Source organism: Vulpes lagopus, chromosome 1 (genome assembly GCF_018345385.1).
Source record: "Vulpes lagopus strain Blue_001 chromosome 1, ASM1834538v1, whole genome shotgun sequence".
In the NCBI taxonomy this organism is placed as follows: Eukaryota; Metazoa; Chordata; class Mammalia; order Carnivora; family Canidae; genus Vulpes; species Vulpes lagopus.
In genome coordinates, this window is record NC_054824.1 from 80,912,438 (window position 1) to 80,931,719 (window position 19,282).

Sequence of the window (19,282 nt, forward strand, 5' to 3'; positions counted from 1 at the left end):
TTCAGAGTTAGTTTTTCGTGATGTGGGACAGCAGCCACCACTCATATACATTTGGAGTATTATTTATTATTATTTTTAAAAAAGATTTTATTTATTCATTTGAGATAGTGAGGGAGCAAGAGAACAGTAGTGGGAGAGCAGAGGGGGAGAGAGAAGCAGGTTCCCTGCTATACAAGACCCTGACTCAGTACTCGATCCTAGGACCCGGGATTATGACTTGAGCCGAAGGCAGAGGCTTAACCAACTGAGCTATCTCAGTGCCCCATTTGGAATATTTTTAAAAAAATAAATCCAATTCTTCCTTCTCCACTTCCTCCTCTTCCTTCTTCTTTATGTTCTATTTTTAAATTTCTGAAAAGTAAAATAATGTAGGTTAGCCAAATCAACAGTAGATTCCCAAAACTATATAATGTAGAGAGGTTTAGTCTTCACATTCATTTTTTTGTTTATTGATCAGAAAATTCATGCTTCTGCTTTTTCAGTTCCCAATATTTCCTATTTAGAATAAACCCCGCCCCCACACCCCCACCAAAAAAAGGCAGTAAACATTCCTTGTATTTCTGCAAAAGTAGCAGGTCTTGTTAACCAGTGAATTATTACTTTGTATTCTGATATATATGCTCAGGTACTTAAGTGTATGCTGTCAGTTCATTGATACTGATTTTCCTCAGAATTCTGGCTTTTATTCATTTTAGATTGTCTCATGGAACCTTATATCTGAGGCAAAATGAAGCAGTTTTATAGTACAAGATATTTTTGCAGTACATCTTAAAAGGTGTGAAGACATTTACTTAAAATGTGTGGTTATATTGGACTGTTATTTTTGTGAATTTATTTTGGAACAGAAGTAAATGGCTTGATTTGCTTCCATTTTTATAGGTATTGGAAAGTGTACTACTTCAGTATCACTGTATAACCTAGAACAATTTTACTTCTCTTTTGAGCTTCAGTTCTCTCTTCTCCATTTAGTATTGGTTCTCCTCCTTCATAGGATTATTGCCTGGATAAAGTGAGGTAATGGGTGTAAATATGTTTATAAACTGTAAAGCGATTTGTAATATGTTATTTGTGATGATGATGGGTGATGATGGTGTATGGTGGTCAAGGTTGGTCCCAGGGAAAATTGTCAAATCTGTGAATTTGCCTTTGCATTTGTTTCTCAGTTTGTTGAATGACTCAGCCTTTTTGAAAGGTGATTACAGAGTCCTGTGTCATCTTAGAAGAGGAGTTAGAGGTACCTTACTGACTTTCAGACCTTTAGTGGTTTCCAAAGTATAGTGGAATCCTGTAGGAATTCATTCACTTCCAAATGAACAAATATTTTACAACCAGTATGCATAAGGCATAAAATGGAGCTACAGCATTAAACATGTGATAAACAGGATTGTTGCCCTGATAGATTGAATATTGTTAAATTGTAATTGATAAAGCATATAGGACCAATCTAGAGTAAGCAAGTCTTCAAGGAGAAAATAAATCCCATTCTGCCCTCTTTCCCCACTGCTGTTTGAATTTTTTTAAAAAAAGATTTTATCTATTTATTCATGAGAAACACAGAGAGAAAGGCAGAGGCAAAGGCAGAGGGAGAAGCAGGCTCCTGGAGAGAGCCCGATGTGGGACTTGATCCCCGGACTGTGGGATCACGCCCTGAGCCAAAAGGCAGACGCTCAACCGCTGAGCCACCCAGGCGTCCCTGTTTGAAATTTAACAGAAAACTTAGATTAATAACGGCCACTTTAAAGTGCATGTCAAAATGTATGTTAATTTGTATGCTGTGCTACAGAAAAATCAATTTGGATTTAGAGGTAAGGATAACTTGGTTCAGGAGAAAGCAAGACTGAATGAGCTGTTACATTGCAAGGATTTGGGTTGTCAGAAGGCAGTATTGAGGATGAAGGGGGTGTGTGTGGCAGGCTGAAAACAGACCTAATTTATTTGAAAAACTTGAAGTGTTGATTTTAATATTACACTCACTTAAAGACTAGACTAAAATATTATCAGCTCTGTTAGAGCTTGTTTTCTGGCATCTGGATTTTTTGCTGCTTAAGACTGAAGTTGCTAGAAGCGTGACAACTGGATTAGTGAATCATTGTGTTTTTTAAAGTAATTATTTCTTTTGTCTAAGCATTTGCTGTTTATTCTTTCTATCCATGTATTGGATAAATGGTAATATGGTAAACTTCCTCATTAAGAAAAATTTAAATATACTGCCTGTCCCTCCCCCTTCTCCCCCAAATGTGGGCAGTTAATAAATCAAACAGGTAAATAATGTTTAAAACTTTAAGATTCTCTCTTTTAAAATATTTTTTTTTATTTATTTAAGAGAGAAAGAGCACATGTGTGCTAGAGCACAAGTGGGGGAGAGGAACAGAGGGAGAAGCAGGATCCCTTCCGAGTGGGGAGCCAGATGCGGAGCTCCATCCTAGGACTCTGGGATCAAGACCTGAGCAGACATCAGAAGGCAGACATCCCAAAACTTAAAGATTGTAATGTAACTTACTAAAAGCTGAAGCTCTTTACACACATGCTGCAAAAGCCTTTTAGACTTTCATTGGAAATATACCTGTTTCTAAAATGCATCTTGATATTATTTCAAGTGAAGGCTTAAGACCAAGTGAAATATTTATTCATTTTGGGTTTGGTTTGATTTTATTCCAATTCACTGGAGCTAGAAAAAAGGAAAAATATGCTTGATTCCATCTCATGGTTCATAAGTAAAATAATATTTAAGTTTAGGCTGTTGAAAATTAGCAGGATTCATTCTGGGTTTTGGTTTGTTTGGTTTAAAGTAAAACATTTTTTTTTTTAAGATTTATTTATTTATTTATTTATGATAGACATAGAGAGAGAGAGAGAGAGAGAGAGAGAGGCAGAGACACAGGAGGAGGGAGAAGCAGGCTCCACGCTGGGAGCCTGACCTGGGACTCGATCCCGGGACTCCAGGATCGTGCCCTGGGCCAAAGGCAGGCGCCAAACCGCTGAGCCACCCAGGGATCCCCAAAGTAAAACATTTTTAAAGAAACTATAAAAATTGAGTCAATTAAAATTAGTTTGAAAAAAATATGGATATTTTGAATTAAAACTTTTCACTATCTAATAGATACTTATATCAGAACCTTCTGATATAAGTATTTGAAATTTTCAGTTTTGCTGAAAATGGAAAGTTGATTTTAGGACCTCAGCTCCTATGTATTGCTTTTATGGCATGGTCTTAAAGCAAAGTAATGTAGTAGGGTATTGATTTTAAATAGTTCTGAATCCTGTGGGTGCAACTTGTTGAAGGGAGTAGTTACCTTGGGTAAATTAACCAAACCTTTTGAACACCTTGGTTTCTTCCGTCTGTTAAATGATTTTCATGTGTATGTCACAAGGTTATTGTAGGTATTAAATGGTATTCTGATTCTTTCTCAAAGTATGGTTGTTGGAACTGCATTAAGAATTAGGGGGTGGATAGGGTGCCTGAGTGGTACAGTCAGTTATGCATCTGACTCTTGGTTTGGCTCAGGTTGTGATCTGAGGGTCATGAGATCTGGCCAAGTTGGGCTCCACACTTAGTGTGGAGTCTGAGATTCTCCATTCCTCTCCCTGCTACTTCCACTTGAGCATGTGTGCTCTCTCTCTCTCTCTCTCAAATAAATATTTTTTTAAAAAAAGGATTACTGGGGGTAGTTATTAAAAATGCAGTTTTCTGAGCCCCACTGCACACCTGCTGAGTCTCTCTTGGGGTGACATTCTTCATTTTCAGTAAACTTTCCCGGTGCTTATTCCTCTGCTGTGAGTGATTCTTACAACTGTAAATGGTAGTCAAAGAATATACTTACATATAGAGGTGTCTAGGTAGCTCAATCAGTTAAGCACTCAACTCTTGATTTTGGCTTGAGTCATCATGTTCTCACGGTGGTGGGAGCAAGCCGCAGGTTGGGCTCTTGTGCTCAGCAGGGAGCCTGCTTGAGATTCTCTCTCTCTCCCTCTCCCTGTGCCCCTTCCCCTGCTTATGCACACACCTACTCTCCATCTCAAATAAATAAATAAGTAAATCTTTAAAAATAAAAAAGAATATACTTATATATAAATTGATATAAATTGAACTTCAGACCTCAGAGGTATCCCCTTACCCAGTTCTTATTCATTGCTGCCTATTGATGCCTCAAAGAAACCAGAATTACTTAGAAAATGGTTATGAACAGATTAATTCTATCTATAAATAAATACACATGTGGCAAATTAGGTCATTTGTTTTGGGTTCATGTTGTCACCAGATTTCCAGTAAGCAATCCACTCTTCTTTATTTTTTTTTTTTAAGATTTTATTTATTTATTCATGACAGACATAGGGGGAGAGAGAGAGAGAGGCAGAGGGAGAAGCAGGCTCCATGCTGGGAGCCCCACACGGGACTCGATCCCCGGGATCGCGCCCTGGGCCAAAGGCAGGCACCAAACCGCTGAGCCACCCAGGGATCCACTCCACTCTTCTTTAAAGCCATTCTATATACCTTATCCCTAGAGATTTGTATCTGATGGATGGCAAGCATAAGAACAAGTAGACACACTGCTTAATGTTCAGCATTAAATAGTTCCCAAATCCTAATAATTGTGCTTGAATAATTCTACATAAATTCAACAGCAAACCTTTGTTGAACACTTGCATTGTGCTGAACCCTGTGCTAATAAGCATTAAGGAAATGTAAATGATTCAGATAATATCTGCTTTCCTAAGAGCTCCTTAGTCAAGTTGAGGGACTCAGACTCTTAATAATTATAGAACATTGTGATAAGCACTGTATGTAGTAGGGCATGTACTGAGTGTTGAAAGAGAGTAGCAGGGCAAAGGAATGTTTTTTTTTTCTATTTCCACTGCCAATAATTCAAAGTTCAGAGAAACTATAATTTATTGAGCGCACTCTGTGGAGCATGCACTTAAAAACATGCCCCACTTCTGTTATTTAATCATTACAACAGTCCTATGAAGTAGCAGCGATCTCCATTTTATAGATACAAAGTGGTAGAATAAATATGTGATTCAAACCTTGATAAGACTTTAGAGCCCATGTCATACTATTATGCCTCCAGCAGAAAAACTTAACGGAATTTTTTTTTTCCTTAAAGGGAATTTTGGGTCTTTCAGAATTGATACTTGTTAATCCCATCGGAATGGTATATTCCTGTGATTTAAAATGTGGTGTTGGGCAGCCCCAGTGGTGCAGCGGTTTGGTGCCGCCTGCAGCCCGGGGTGTGATCCTGGAGACCCGGGATTGAGTCCCTCGTCGGGCTCCCTGCGTGGAGTCTGCTTCTCCCTCTGCCTGTGTCTCTGCCTCTCTCTGTGTCTCTGTGAATAAATAAATAAATAAAATCTTTTCAAAAAAATGTGGTGCTAATCTACTGTCAGGGATTCTGGAATCTCTTGTGTCTGATCTTTATCCTTTGCCATGCTGTTTTCCTTTCTGTTTCTAGAAGTGGCATATAAGGAAACTTGTCCAAAAGTCGGTCCATGGGTGACATCTCTCCATTTTGTTTTCCCTGCCTCTCCTTTTATTTACTCTTCCTATCCCAAAAGGAAATTTTAGTAATTCTTTTGTTTTATTTTTCCAGTCCTTTACAGAGAATCATGTGGAAATGAATGGTGCCTGTGGGCAAAGGCTCTGCCGAAAAGATATTTATCATATCTAGGTTTCGTAGAAATTGCTTTGAATTTTTTATCATGCTCTTGATCATTGGAGTTGATTTGACTGATGGAGATGATGGAGCTGCTTGATTGGCCTTTCTTTTTCTTTCTTTTCTTTTCTTTTCTTTTCTTTCTTTCTTTTTCCTTCCTTCCTTCCTTCCTTCCTTCCTTCCTTCCTTCCTTCCTTCCTTCCAAGTCTCACTCCAAGGTTGTGAGCAGATGCACTCTGGCTAGAGCTTCTGGATCATAGAGTCCCTATTTCATGACAAGAATAAGTTTATTTTTGAATTTGTCCCAACTCTCATTCTATGGACCCTCAATTCCTTACTTTTTATATATTTTGCCTGTTTTTTTAAAGATTTTTAAAATTTTATTCATTTATGAAAGACAGAGAGACACACACAGGCAGAGGGAGAAGCAGTCTCCCTGCTGGGAGCCCGATGTGGGACTATATCCCAGGGCTCTAGGATCATGCCCTGGGCCAAAGGCAGGCGCTAAACCGCTGGATTGCTTTTATTTTTTTAAGAGACTCTAATGCAGGAGTTTAAAGCGATCATTCCCTTTGCCTGTGGTGCAAAACGTGCATTGCACAGGTATTGCTTTTTAACAGAACTAAGTGTGATGCTCTTTGGGTGCTGCTGCTATTCAGACTAGTAATTGATTCTTTTAAAGCAAAGTAATTTGAGGGGAGGGAAAAGAAAGTCCCATGAAGGAACTTTTGTAGTCTTATCAACATTTACTCTAATCCCTTAGCATCAGCTCCTCCCTAAAGAGTATATGCGTCAGGATTTGCAGCATTAATGAAAGCAGGTAACTTGTATGTAGTGGATATAAGGTAACTTAAATTTGGGTTCAGGAAGCAGGGAATGCAACTGTTACATTAGAGCTGCTATGCCACACTCACAGTATCTTGCTATCACTGTAACCAACTAATGCCAAAAGAATGGTTTTGTAATAAAATTATAGATGTATCCTAAAAAAAAAAAAAAAAAGCCACCCCGGGATCCCCTATTTTGCCTATTTTGATATTGTTTTCATGTTTTTAAACTGTCTTGTTTGGGGGAGAACACTTTGCCTTAATAGATGTTCATTAGCCAGTCACTTAAGATAGAGTATTTGAACTTTGATATTAAAACTTGAAAATTTGACATAGTCAGTGTTTCCCCTTTAGACAATCTTAATCATGCCTCAAAATGAGATTCTTTTTGATTCTTTTGAGTTACTTATATATTTTTGAATAGAGTCTTTGCCCTGTTGTTTAAATATACATAAAAATAGCTGTTACTTCTATTTGATACAGAGAAACAATGTGTAGTGTTTACCCTACTAATACTGTTGTTAGGTAAAAAACACTTAACAATACTTCACATCTCTTTATAGTCACAGTGGTGTGCTGGTTTCTTTGCGCTTTGTTACAGACTTTTAACTTTCAGATATTTCTAAATGGAGAGGTTATTCTTGAGTTAAAGGAGGATTTTTAGACCCATTATTAACTTTTTTCATTTTGTGTAGGTAGTGTGGCTTATTGACGCCTTTACAAGCCTTATAGTTAAAAAGTGTTGTAGTTGTTGCTTTTCCTCAACTCTGAATCTCAAGAAACATCAAATCAAACAGCCAAAGTATGTATGAGATTTATCATTCATATAAAATTAGAATGTCAGTATCAGATACCTCCTAAATATTTAAATATGGTTGAAGTGGCCTTTTGTTTTGGGGATGCTCATGCCACACTTTGGATGTGGTCAGTGGTACACTGTAACATTTGTTCCTCTCAAAGTGAATTGGTTTGAGGAGTGACTTCAGAAGACATAAAAAAATGTAACCACCGGGTGTTGCTTACAAGGTACAAGCCTGTGTTTGAGAAATTGGGTACTAGGTTACATATATTATTTGAGGATATGCCTGCCTAATGTTTTTAAAAAATTATATTCTGTATTTAACACCTGTAATAGAAAGTGATAATTCTTTTGTGTGTCTGTCATCTTTCCATTGCTTTATAAAGAGTCTGTTGTTTATATATTTAAGATTTAATTCTATTTTCTAATTATAATAGGAAATTATATTCCCTGAGTAAATTTTAATTGTAGTAGAGGATCCCAAGAGTCCTCTGGCAGGAAACAGAGCTTCCAGGAGCTGAGCTGTTCCCACTGTTCTGTTGTTATCCCACAAAACAGTGACATTTTTTAGGAGACAGTTTAGTTGTAATTGGTGTGAGACTCACACTATACCATGTGTTTTGGGAAATTTAGTACTGGGCAGAGTGGTGATTTTTTTTTTTTTTTTTAATAAGGCAGATTTGTTGATTCCAGCTTTTCATGAGTATTTTGGCTTGTTGGTAGCAGTACTTAAAATGCTCTGTTGCTACAATCCAAAATTACAGTTTCTAGTAGCAGACGTTAAATTGTTTGAATATCACAGAATTGATTATTTCGCATTATTGTTTTCCATATGCTCTTGCTTTTGGATAAGTTTTGAAATCTAAGGTTACCAAAGTATTTTTTGAAGTAGCTCTGTAGCCATAAATAAGCAAAGATTTGGGCCTGAAAACTGTAACAGATTATCATTTATTCTCTTATTATTGCTTTGGAACTGATGATTTTACATTATATTTTTTTAGGGGAGCAATAGTATATGAAGTTAAGTCTTTCAGCTGTATTAAGAAGGTTGTAAAATATAGCAGAGACAATATGAGCAAGTGAGGAGTTCTGGCTACTTACAGCTTTATGATATTGGATAAGTTAATCTCTCTTAGTTTTACTTTCCTCATTTGCATAGTACTGTAATAATGTCTTCCTGCATATATTATGAGAGTAGATGAAACAATGAACTGGATGGTTCTTTATACAGAGAAATTTTATATAGCTGTTTTATTGCTGAGTCGGCAAATTACAATGCCAAATGGTGTCATGCTTTTCCCTGGCACACTAGCTGCTGACTGTCCCATGTGCTAATAATGTTCATGCCAAGTCATCCCCAGTGTTATCTTGCTATTCTTTATAGCTCTGCTATTTCAGATCTCTGATGAAGCAGTCTGAAGAGCTTGATAATTTCTGAATAAAAATTCCAGAATGCTTGAGGTAGAAACCATTGTCCATAGTATGCTTAAGGATTTCATATTAGTAGAGAATATAGCCCTTAAGAGTTCTCAGCAGTTTCTGTAACTACTCAAAAGAGAATAAATCTTTAATATCTGCTAAGATGATAAGTCTACCCTTTTTACTAGATGTAAAAGAGGGTGAAAGGATTGGTCCTTGTCCACATCCATTCACAAATTAAAATTAAGAGGCCTTAAGAGTCTCTTCTAGTGATAGCATCTGTAGGACCTGTTTATCTTTCTACCCTGCCTTAATATTTTTTTCAGAAATATCTCATTTATGAATTATAATTTACATATGAGAAGAAGCACAATTTGATGTTAGAGGTTCCCTAGGCTTAGTAGTTGAGTTGCAGAGATTTTAAATTTTTAAATCTCAGCTGATTCTTGAAGCCCTGTGTCTGAAATGCTGGTTTCTTTAGAAATGCAACTGGAGGCGGCAAGTGGAGAAAGTCATTACACATCCTTATATTAAGTTCTTTTATAGAGGCAAGTACAAAGCTGTGGTTATTGTTTTCTTTATTGAAGTATGGTCATACAGTAGAAAAGCATAATTTTTATTTATACCGCAGCTTTTGTTTTCAATTAAAATGATAGAATACAACAGCCATTCTTAAAATTTGTTAATTTATTTAAATTAAAAGATAATTATGCTCTGTTTTGTGAATTAGACCTATAAGATTTTGCAAGCAACTTGTTCAATAGAATTATTTATAGTTCTTGAAATACATACTTTTTGGTGATATGGTTTTGATTTGGATGATCTAGGGAAGAGTCAGACTATTTGAAATCAATTCTTTTTTTAATTTTCTTTGGTCAGTTGGGTGATAAGAAAATGTGTTCAATACTGTGGATTTTATTTTTTCAGAACCTAACCTTTCTAGATCTCTTCATTTAGAGTTTACGTTCAGAAGATTGATTCTGTCTTTAGAAGAATGTTATAAGTAAAGATAAGTTTATTTTATAGATGAAAAAATAATTCCTAATAAAGCTTATAGTCAACTTGAAAAGTCGTGGTTAACATTCTCAGAAATAATATGAAATATTTGGGGAGTTGAGCATGACTATTTAGAACTGAGATTCAATGAAACTAGGTTTTACAAATATATTTGAGATGTATCTTACTAGGAAGTGAAATGTGAAGGGATCATTTGAAAGCATTGAGAACTATATATGTATGGACTTGAGCTGGGATTTGCATGCATTTCAAGTACATATAATATTTTATGAATAAAAATGGTGGTGTTGACAAGATTTGAATTATCTTTCCACAAGAGGTGTTGGATTTGTGCTGTCGTATCTGTTGGGGGTTATACCTTGGAAACAAAAACATAAATGCTATAATATATAATAGAGACTGCCTGTAATTGACATAGCTATCTTAAGTAGGAATCCTTCGCTGCTTTTGTTACTATCATGGAGGCTGCCTTATAAGCAGAAGAATCACTCAGTCACAGATACTGTTTATTTATTGGCTTTTGTCTATATTGGTACCTCTATGAACTAAAGTAGCTATATTGATTAACTATGCCAGTGACATTTGAACATTTATTTACCTGGTAATTTTATATTGGGAAAAACACTCAGACCATTGGAAAATGAGATCATATTTTTTTAATCTTCTGCATGTGAGTTACAAATGAATACTTTATAATCTAGGCTTGGTATCTAGAGTTGAAAACTACCTCATTTTTTATTAGGTTAATATGAATTCAGTTAGCATCATAAAAATGATATAATGGAAGAGTAGAAGAGAAAAAAAGGGATAAGTATAGTTTAATCAGTGAGTCTAAAGACTTACATATACTGAGAATTGGTTTTAGAATTGTCATGCAAGAGAAAAGCACAAATCATAATTGCTACTTCACAATGATTTTACTCACTAGAATCTGTAGTATCCTGAAATCACTGAAAGAACAATTCAGAGCTGTTCAGAATCAGGTTCTAGGGCAGACTGGGTGGCTCAGCGGTTTAGCACTGCCTTCAGCCCAGGGGCTGATCCTGGAGACCCAGGATCAAGTCCCATGTCAGGCTCCCTGTGTGGAGCCTGCTTCTCCCTCTGCCTGTGTCTCGGCCTCTCTCTTTCTCTCTCTCTCATGAATAAATAAATAAAATCTTTTTTAAAAATTAAAATTAAAAAAGAAAAAGAATCAGGTTCTAGGTAGAATAGTATGTCTTTAGAATAGTTTAAGAATTTGGAGAACAAGAAGATTGTGAACCCTGCCTAGTCAAGTAGAATGTGCCTCCTGACCTTGAATTGAGGAGTCTTTGGATTTTTACTGGGAGGGGTGGAAAGGCACAGAAGTTGAGGCACAAGAGCCATTGAGTGGGCAGGGTCCACAGAAACAGTGAGCTACTTATGAATGAGACTCAGTTCAGAATAGGTTTGGTTTTTCTTTGAAGTTTACATCTCTTACCCCAAATTAACACTCCCATGTTCCTTTTCCTCATCTCACCTTTCTCTGAGAGGTTTTCTATTTTCTTAAAAAGAAATAAGATGGCAGAGAAGCAAAAATTTAACATTCTTTCCACTAGTTTTGTATTGGAACAGTACTCTCTCTATACCTCATGGGGTTGTTGTTTCCATTAAATGAAGTCATATGTATAAACTAAGCATGATGCCTGGTCTACACAATGAATAAATGGTGGTTAAAAAAATTACTTATAATTGAAATAGTTGAAGTAATTCTATATAATAAGCTAAGATGAACATTGAAAAATAATTTTTAGTAAAGAATGTAGTTTACTTTGTATACCTCAGCAGTTTTTCCTGTTTAATTCCTTAAGGTTCTCATTTTTCATATCTCTTCTTTCTTTTAGGAGACAAGGATGGCAGCAAGGTGACCACAGTGGTGGCAACTCCTGGGCAGGGTCCAGATAGGCCACAAGAAGTCAGCTATACAGACACTAAAGTGATTGGAAATGGGTCATTTGGTGTGGTATATCAAGCCAAGCTTTGTGATTCAGGAGAACTGGTTGCCATCAAGAAAGTATTGCAGGACAAGAGATTTAAGGTAAGACCTTTGGTATTTCATGTATTTTGTTGCTATCAATAGATGTCAGTGAGTATTTTTTTATTCATTTGTCTTTGGTTAAGTTTCATTTACTGTGCAAATTTATTATAGATACTTTATTTTCTGTTGTGTGTTTTGTAGAGAGAAAATTTACTAAAGACTGCAGTATTATTTTTGAACCACTGCTGTGTGTGATATATGATTTTAAAATGTTTTGAAAAATAATTAGAATTTCTTAATTTCTACTTTAAAAAACTGACCTGGATCTCATTGGTGTAGGAGATCAGAAAAACACTACCTGTAGTGTTTGATCATTTGAACAATTGACTATGCTTGCTTTCTTTTTCTTTTTCCTTAACAATTTTATTTATGAGAGAGAGAGAGAAAGAGAGAGAGAGAGAGGCAGAGACACGGGCAGAGGGAGAAGCAGGCTCCCCATGGGGAGCCTGATGTGGGACTTGATCCCGGGACTCCAGGATCATCCCATGGGCCGAAGGCAGGCACTAAACCGCTGAGCCACCCAGAGATCCCTATGCTTGCTTTCTTAAAATTTCCTTTGAATTTGTGATGCAGCGCTATCATTTATTTTTGTTCCTAATAACTAACTTTTCTTTGCTATTTTCTTATGTCTTCATTCCTCTACCCCTAGAAACCACCCATCCCTGTAGTTTAGTTTATGTTCATTTCTTACACCAGCTCTTTAGAGTATCCTATGCATGAATGTTCAGAGGTAATCTCTATTTTATGGTAGACTCAGGAGACCTGGGCTTTAATGTAGGCTCGCCACTAACAAGCCCTACAGCTCTGTTCTGTTCTCTACTTCTCCCACCTGTGCAGTATTATACTGAGAGTCTCCTCTGTGCTAACAACTATGCTAAACATGAAGGGCTATAAAAATAAAAATGACCACTCTGAAATAGCGTACAGTCTACCCAGCTCTTTGCTCTAGAATGTTTCAAATTCTAAAGTGTTTTTTCTTTTTAAAGAAAAAAATTCTTATACCTTTCGTCTTCATTCCTACTGTCTCTCCTAAATACTAGTCCCCTGTTGTCAAATGCCTGTTGGCTCTTGATATGTTATCTCAAATTGGCAAAGCTTCTTATCTAATCCTGACCTGATTTTTAAGACCCAATGGAAATTCTTTCTATTGGTTCCCATTCCTTTTTACCTTTTTTTCTAATGATTTTGTTATTCACCTTGTCATTCAGACTTTTCTATTCTCTCATACTTTATATCCAGTCATTATCAAAACTTCATTGATTTTTTTTCTTCTTCACTGTCTTGATCCACATGTGACATCTTTCTTTCCCTTCTTCCTCACTACCATTCTAGTCAGGCCCTTGCCATTATTTGGCTTACCTAGTAACTCTATCTCTGATCATCTGCATATCAGCACTAGAATAATCCCACAGTTCAGTTTGGTCATATTGTTTCTCCTACATAACAGTTTATGTATGGTTCCTCATAGTCTAAAAAATAAAGCCTGCCTAGTTCAGTACTGCATTCAGGAACTTTCATAGCCTTGCCTTATCTCCAGATACTCAGCTTTCCAAACCTTCTGTGATACGTCTTTGAAATATATTTGTCTTTATGGCCTTTTTGCTTTTATTTAGCTCTCATTTAGAATTTCCTATTCTCTTGCTAATCTAAATCCTGTGTACATGTAAAGGTCCTTGTCAGAGTCCTTCTTTATGAAATTTCTCACATGATTCCAGCCAGCTATGGATATTGTTCTAAATTCCTTGAACGTTTATTGTCCATAAACTAGGAAATTCCAAATTTTTTCGTGATAAGGACTCCATTTTTATTGTGTGTATCCTGGGTGTCCACACATGCAGTGTTTGTTTCTTTCTTTCTTTCTTTCTTTCTTTCTTTCTTTCTTTCTTTTCTTTCTTTCTTTCTTTCTTTCTTTCTTTCTTTCTTTCTTTCTTTCTTTCTCTTTCTTTCTTTCTTTCTTTTCTTTTCTTTTCTTTTCTTTTCTTTTCTTTTCTTTTCTTTTCTTTTCTTTTTTTGTATTAGTAGTTGATGATAGCAAATGCTTATCAACTTCTTGTTATATGGGCAGCCCGGGTGGCTAAGTGGGCTTAGCATGCCGCCTTCGGCCCAGGGCATGATCCTGGAAATCCGGATCAAGTCCCAGTCCCACGTAGGGCTCCCTGCGTGGAGCCTGCTTCTCCCTCTGCTTGTGTGTCTGTGCCTCTGTCTCTCTTATGAATAAATAAATACAATCTTATAAAACAAATCTTGTTATATGCTCAGTGGTTTATTTATTTATTTAATTTTTTGCTCAGTGTTTTACTAAGATTTTTTACACAAGTAGTTTTATGAGCCTTATCATTAGTACTGTGAGATTGGTCGTTTTTATTTGGATAAGAAAACCTACGCACAGAGATTATAAATTAACTTGTCCAGGGTCACTGAGTTAGCATGTGGAAAGTTGGGCGAGTATTTGAATCCACGCATTCTGACTCCAAGAGTGCTTTACTAAACATTTTATCATCAACTGCATCATAATACTAGATTTTGTTTGGAAGGTATCTGGTTAGTTCTTTTCTTTTTTCTAATTAAAATTTTTCCCTTTAGCGTCATTATTTATTTGAAATGCAGTTTGGTTCATTTGTTTCTGTATGTATCTCTTCTTAGAATGTTACTCTTGTTCTTTTTGACTTCTTTAAAACAATTATCTATTTTTAGTCTGTGAAACACACTAATATGGTTCCAAGGATCCAAAATATACAAATATCATTTCCTCTCTGTTCCCTTGGACTTGTTACCATTTACTCCCTGTAGATAGCCAGTCTCATTATATTTTGGTTCATTTTTTGGGGGGTTTCTTTTGCACAAATGAGCAATTAAGTGTAATTTTCTTGGCTTCTTTTTCTCATAAAAGGTTCTATATTAGGGATACTCTTTTGTACTTTGCCTTTTCTCTTACCTATAGTTCTTAGAAATCATTGCCTATCAGTTCAGAGATTTTTCTCATCTAGCAGCATAGTATTCCAGAATTGATTCAACCATTCTTCTATGTATGGGTATTTAATTTCATTTCAATATTTTGTAATCTCTAAGAGTACTGCTGTGAAATACCTTTTCATAGGTATTGTTTTAATTAGATGTATGTCTTCGGTGTAAATTAAGAGAAGTAGTTTGCCTAGTCAAAACGTAAACACTTAACATAGTTTTGTTTGATATTGCTAGAGTCCCCTCCATAAGGATTGAACCGATCTGCTTTCTCTTCAGTAATATGAGTACCTATTCCCCCCCCTCCCCCCATTGTGGACATCATGCATTGCCTAACTTTTTCAATTTTTGCTGATCTGATAGGTGAGAAATGGTAGCTCATTGTAGTTTTAATTTATAATCTTATTATGAATGTAGTTTAACATCTTTTCACTCATTCAAGTTCCATTTTGTTTGCTTTTTGTGAGTGTATACGAATTGTCCTTTCTTTTTTTTGCTCATTTTTAAAATGAGTTTTTGGTCTTTTCTTCTCAACTCTGAAGCATTTTTTATTATGGATTTAGTCTTTTATCTGTAATATATGAAGTGATTTTACTTTTTGTATTCTATTTTTCTACTGTATGAAAGTCTTCCACTACCCTATGCAGTCATGTTTATTGTTCTTTATCATATTTAGATCTAACTCATTAACCAGTTAGTTGCTCAGTACAGTTATTAAAAGGTCTATCTTTGCTCCAGTGACTTGAGATGGTATTGTTATTATATGCTAAATTTCCATATGTGCTTATTCTATTTCTGGACTTACCATTCTTTTCCACTAGATCATTTGCATATTCCTATGTCATTACCACAGTTTTAATTATAGAGTTTTATAGTATGTTTTAATGCCTCCTAGAGCTAATCTACTTTTGTAGCGTTCCTTTTTTGTGTCTTTCTAGCTATTCTTGAATGTCTATTTTTCCATATGAATTTTGGCATCGATTTGACTAATATAAAAAAGCTTGTTGATATTTTTAATTGGAATTTCATTAACTTATAAATTAACTTAGGGAGACCTGACCTATTTGTGATGTTGAGTTATCTTATCCAGGAATAAGAGATATCTTTCTATTTGTTCAAGTGTACTTTTGTGTCTTTCAGGAGTTTTATTACATAGGTTTTGGATATTTCTTGTTAAGTTTATTCCTAAGTATTTATTGCTTTTGTTGCTATTGTATGATTTTGTTTTTTTTATTTTTTTCTCCTACATGCTAAAAAGTGGTAAGTTTAAAATAAAGTTTCTTTCTACTTTATCACCTTTCCTTTGTGGAACTTAAGTGTTTTGTTCTCCTTACTAAATGTTAAGAGTCTGTCCCCTCCCCCAAATAAAAATCAATATATTGAACAATTCATTTTTCTTGATTATCTTGATATTTTTTGATAAAAATAGTAGGAATTTTTATGACAACTGAAAATTCTGTAGTTTCATGTCTGTGATTATGTAGCTGTTGCCTAGGATTCCATTAAATAATTATATATTTCCAGGAAAGGTTGAAATAGGGTTTTCTCCTTGCCCAGCCAAATAAACCATCCTGCTCTACCTGCTAGTGTCAGTGAAAGACCATTTGTTTTGGTGAAAAAACAAGAGAGAAAATGGTCAGAGACAAAGAAAACTAAAAGTAGTTATCCCTGCATACTAATCACATAAACTGTATCTAATACACTGAGCTTTTCTATTATGAATTTCAGGTATAATAAGCTTCATTTCAGTAGTGTTTTACCTATATTTTGAATGCCTTTTTTCCTTCTGTGACCCATCATGCTGTGGCAGATTACTTAAACAGAAATTAAATTACTTCACCCGGCTGGTTTGGGAGTATATGTGATACAAAATGCTCTTGACAGTTTTGTCCAGGTAAAGTCCAGCTAAATACCTTACATAAGAGACCTTTGATGTTAGACAAGGAGATTAATCAGTCCTAGAACCCACTGACAGTTGTTGAGGCTGGCTTTCCAATTTGAAAATCGGTAAGTTGCATTTTTAATTAATTAGTGGTCTTAGCCTCATTAACTATTAATTTCAGTTCTCCTTTGAACTAAGTCGTAGGTTTTAGGTCTCCTGCTTGGTTTCACTTGTTCTGTGGTTAGGATATGAGGGTGGAGGTGGGAAGCGTAACTGTCCTTCTGTTGTGAATAGAGAGTGAATAGGCACCTACTTTTAATATATATCATTTTGGAGAGTCAGGAAAGATAATGTCTGATCCTTGGGATTATTATTATTCTCTGCGTAGATATTATGGAGACAGCACAGAAGAAAGAAGACCTTAGTTGTTCACTATTAGTAGTTCTATAAACTAGAGCATATTCATTAACTTTATGAGCCCCAGTTTCATCATCTGTAAAATGAGGATGTTACTACTACAGCAATGCCCCAGCCTACTCTTTGGAACAGAAAAGAATCAATAGATATTGTGTTCCCTTTTTTTCTCTAATGTTGTATGAACCAAATGAAACAAAGTATTAATGAGAACATTTTCTGAATTTTAAAACTCCTCATGACTAAATTATGTTTTATTTTTAGGCATCTGAATTATTACAAATGGCTATTCACTTTGGATTTTAACCTGTTTTACTTGCTCTTAAATTTGATAATTAAAAAAAAAAATCTTTTCTTTTTTAGAGACAGAAGGAGAGGGGGAGAGAGGATCTTAAGCAGGTTCCAGACCCAATGTAGAGCCCAATATGGGCTCAATCTCACAACCCTGAGAACATGACTCTGAAATCAAGAGTCAGACACTTAACTGACTGAGGCCCAGGTGCCCCTAAATTTAATAAACTTATTTTGAGGCACCTCATTGTTTGTATTTATATGACTATTTTAAGTCATTTGTGGAAAATCTATCTCCTGATAAAACTGATAGACAACTTGAAAAAAAACCATAATTTTTACTTATGCCATATGGAGTTATATGTTCTTTGGGTATAGAAACTTATTATCAAGGGAAGCTAAAAACCAGGTTTTAACTCTGAAGGAGAGAGGAAAGGACAGTAGGCAGGAGAAATCTTAACACTACTATGCAGCTTTAGGAAAGTTAAAGCAGTGGGGAAGTCTCAGCCCTAGGTTGAACCATCTGAGGAATCCACAGTGTCACCTGGGAAAAGGTCTCCATTAAATAAATCTGTCTTGCTCTGTTATTTTTCTGGGAATAGCCCATGAGAAACTTGGCATGGCTTGAACAGAAGAATGGCTTTAAGAGCTCAGCACCATTGATCAATGATGCTCCCTGCCTGGGGATCTGAGAGGCACATTTTCATAATTACCACATCAAGCCTTGTAGGGATAGAGACCTTTTTATGCTACTTTCCCAAGTGTGTAGGTAATAACTAGAAAAATATATTTTTTTTTAATTGAAGTTTTAGAGACTGTACAAAAGTTGGTGTGGAAGAGTTCTGTTGATTTTGCTCTTAAAATTACATAGTTTTATTGCATCGATTATTCTAGAGACACAAAAAATGGAGGATTTGATAACAGGAGAGCTTGGTTTTTGTTTCATGGAGTCAAAAAATGAATCCAATGGACAACAGTGAGTAAAGTGATAGAAATGTATTAAGCAGAGGTACAGAGAAAGCTCTCAGAAGTGAGAGGGATCCTGATGGGGTTGCCACTGAGGGCTTTTAATGGCAGTCTTTTATTGAGAACCTAGCTAGGGAGACCATGGCCTTTGATTTTCTTGTGCAGTCTTGGTTTGGGCAGGGATTATTGATAACACTTTAATGACATATTTCTTTGTGGTCTGGTGAGTTCCTGTGATTACTTAGTAGACATTAAAGGGAGATACTCCCTAACATTTTGGAGCTAGGAAGCCAGGTTTATTATTTTTCTCTGTTTTCTTGGGATGAGTAGGAGCCTGATTCTGGGCCTTTGATGTCCTTGGGGTTTATGGGAATCCACAGATTTCTGGGAGCCTGACCCTGACTTTGGGCCTTTCCCTTATCTTTCTCTGCGTAGCCCCATCTGCCCCTAATTTATTCCTACATCAGTATATTTGTCTTGAATGCCCTTTTTCTGGCTTTCAGTGGCTTGAATGGTTTAAGTGAATGAGAAATAAAACTTAATATAAGGCAGCCAGAATAATTAGGCAAGAAAAAGAAAAGGGAGCCAAATTGGAAAAAACTAAAACTGTTACTATTTGCAGATGACATGATATATATAGAAAACCCTAAAGACTCCATTAAAAAATACTTTTAGAACAAATTAATTCAGTATACTTGCAGGATACATAAACCAACACACAAAAATCTCTTATATTTCTGTTCACTTATAATGAGCTATCTGAAAGAGAAATAAAGCATTTACAATTGCATTAAAAAAGAATAAAATCCTAGGAATAAATTTAACCACAAATTGAAAGACTCAATATTGAAAATTATAAGACAATAATGAAAGAAATTGAAGAAGACAAATAAATGGAATGGTATTCTGTGCTCATGGATTGGAAGAAATCAGTTTTGTTAAAATGTCCATATCACCTAAAGTAATATACAAATACAAAATTAGTGCAATCCCTACCAG

General features: G+C 35.6%; 1 protein-coding gene across 2 annotated transcripts in view; it reads left to right on the forward strand.

The window, feature by feature from the left end:
• GSK3B (glycogen synthase kinase 3 beta) overlaps window positions 1–19,282 on the forward strand; it is a 202,860-nt gene that overhangs the window by 52,896 nt on the left and 130,682 nt on the right. For both annotated transcript variants that reach the window (XM_041752871.1, XM_041752879.1), the window contains exon 2: window positions 11,576–11,769. In XM_041752871.1, the coding sequence (XP_041608805.1) occupies window positions 11,576–11,769 (194 nt within the window). The remainder of the gene's footprint in view (window positions 1–11,575; window positions 11,770–19,282) is intronic.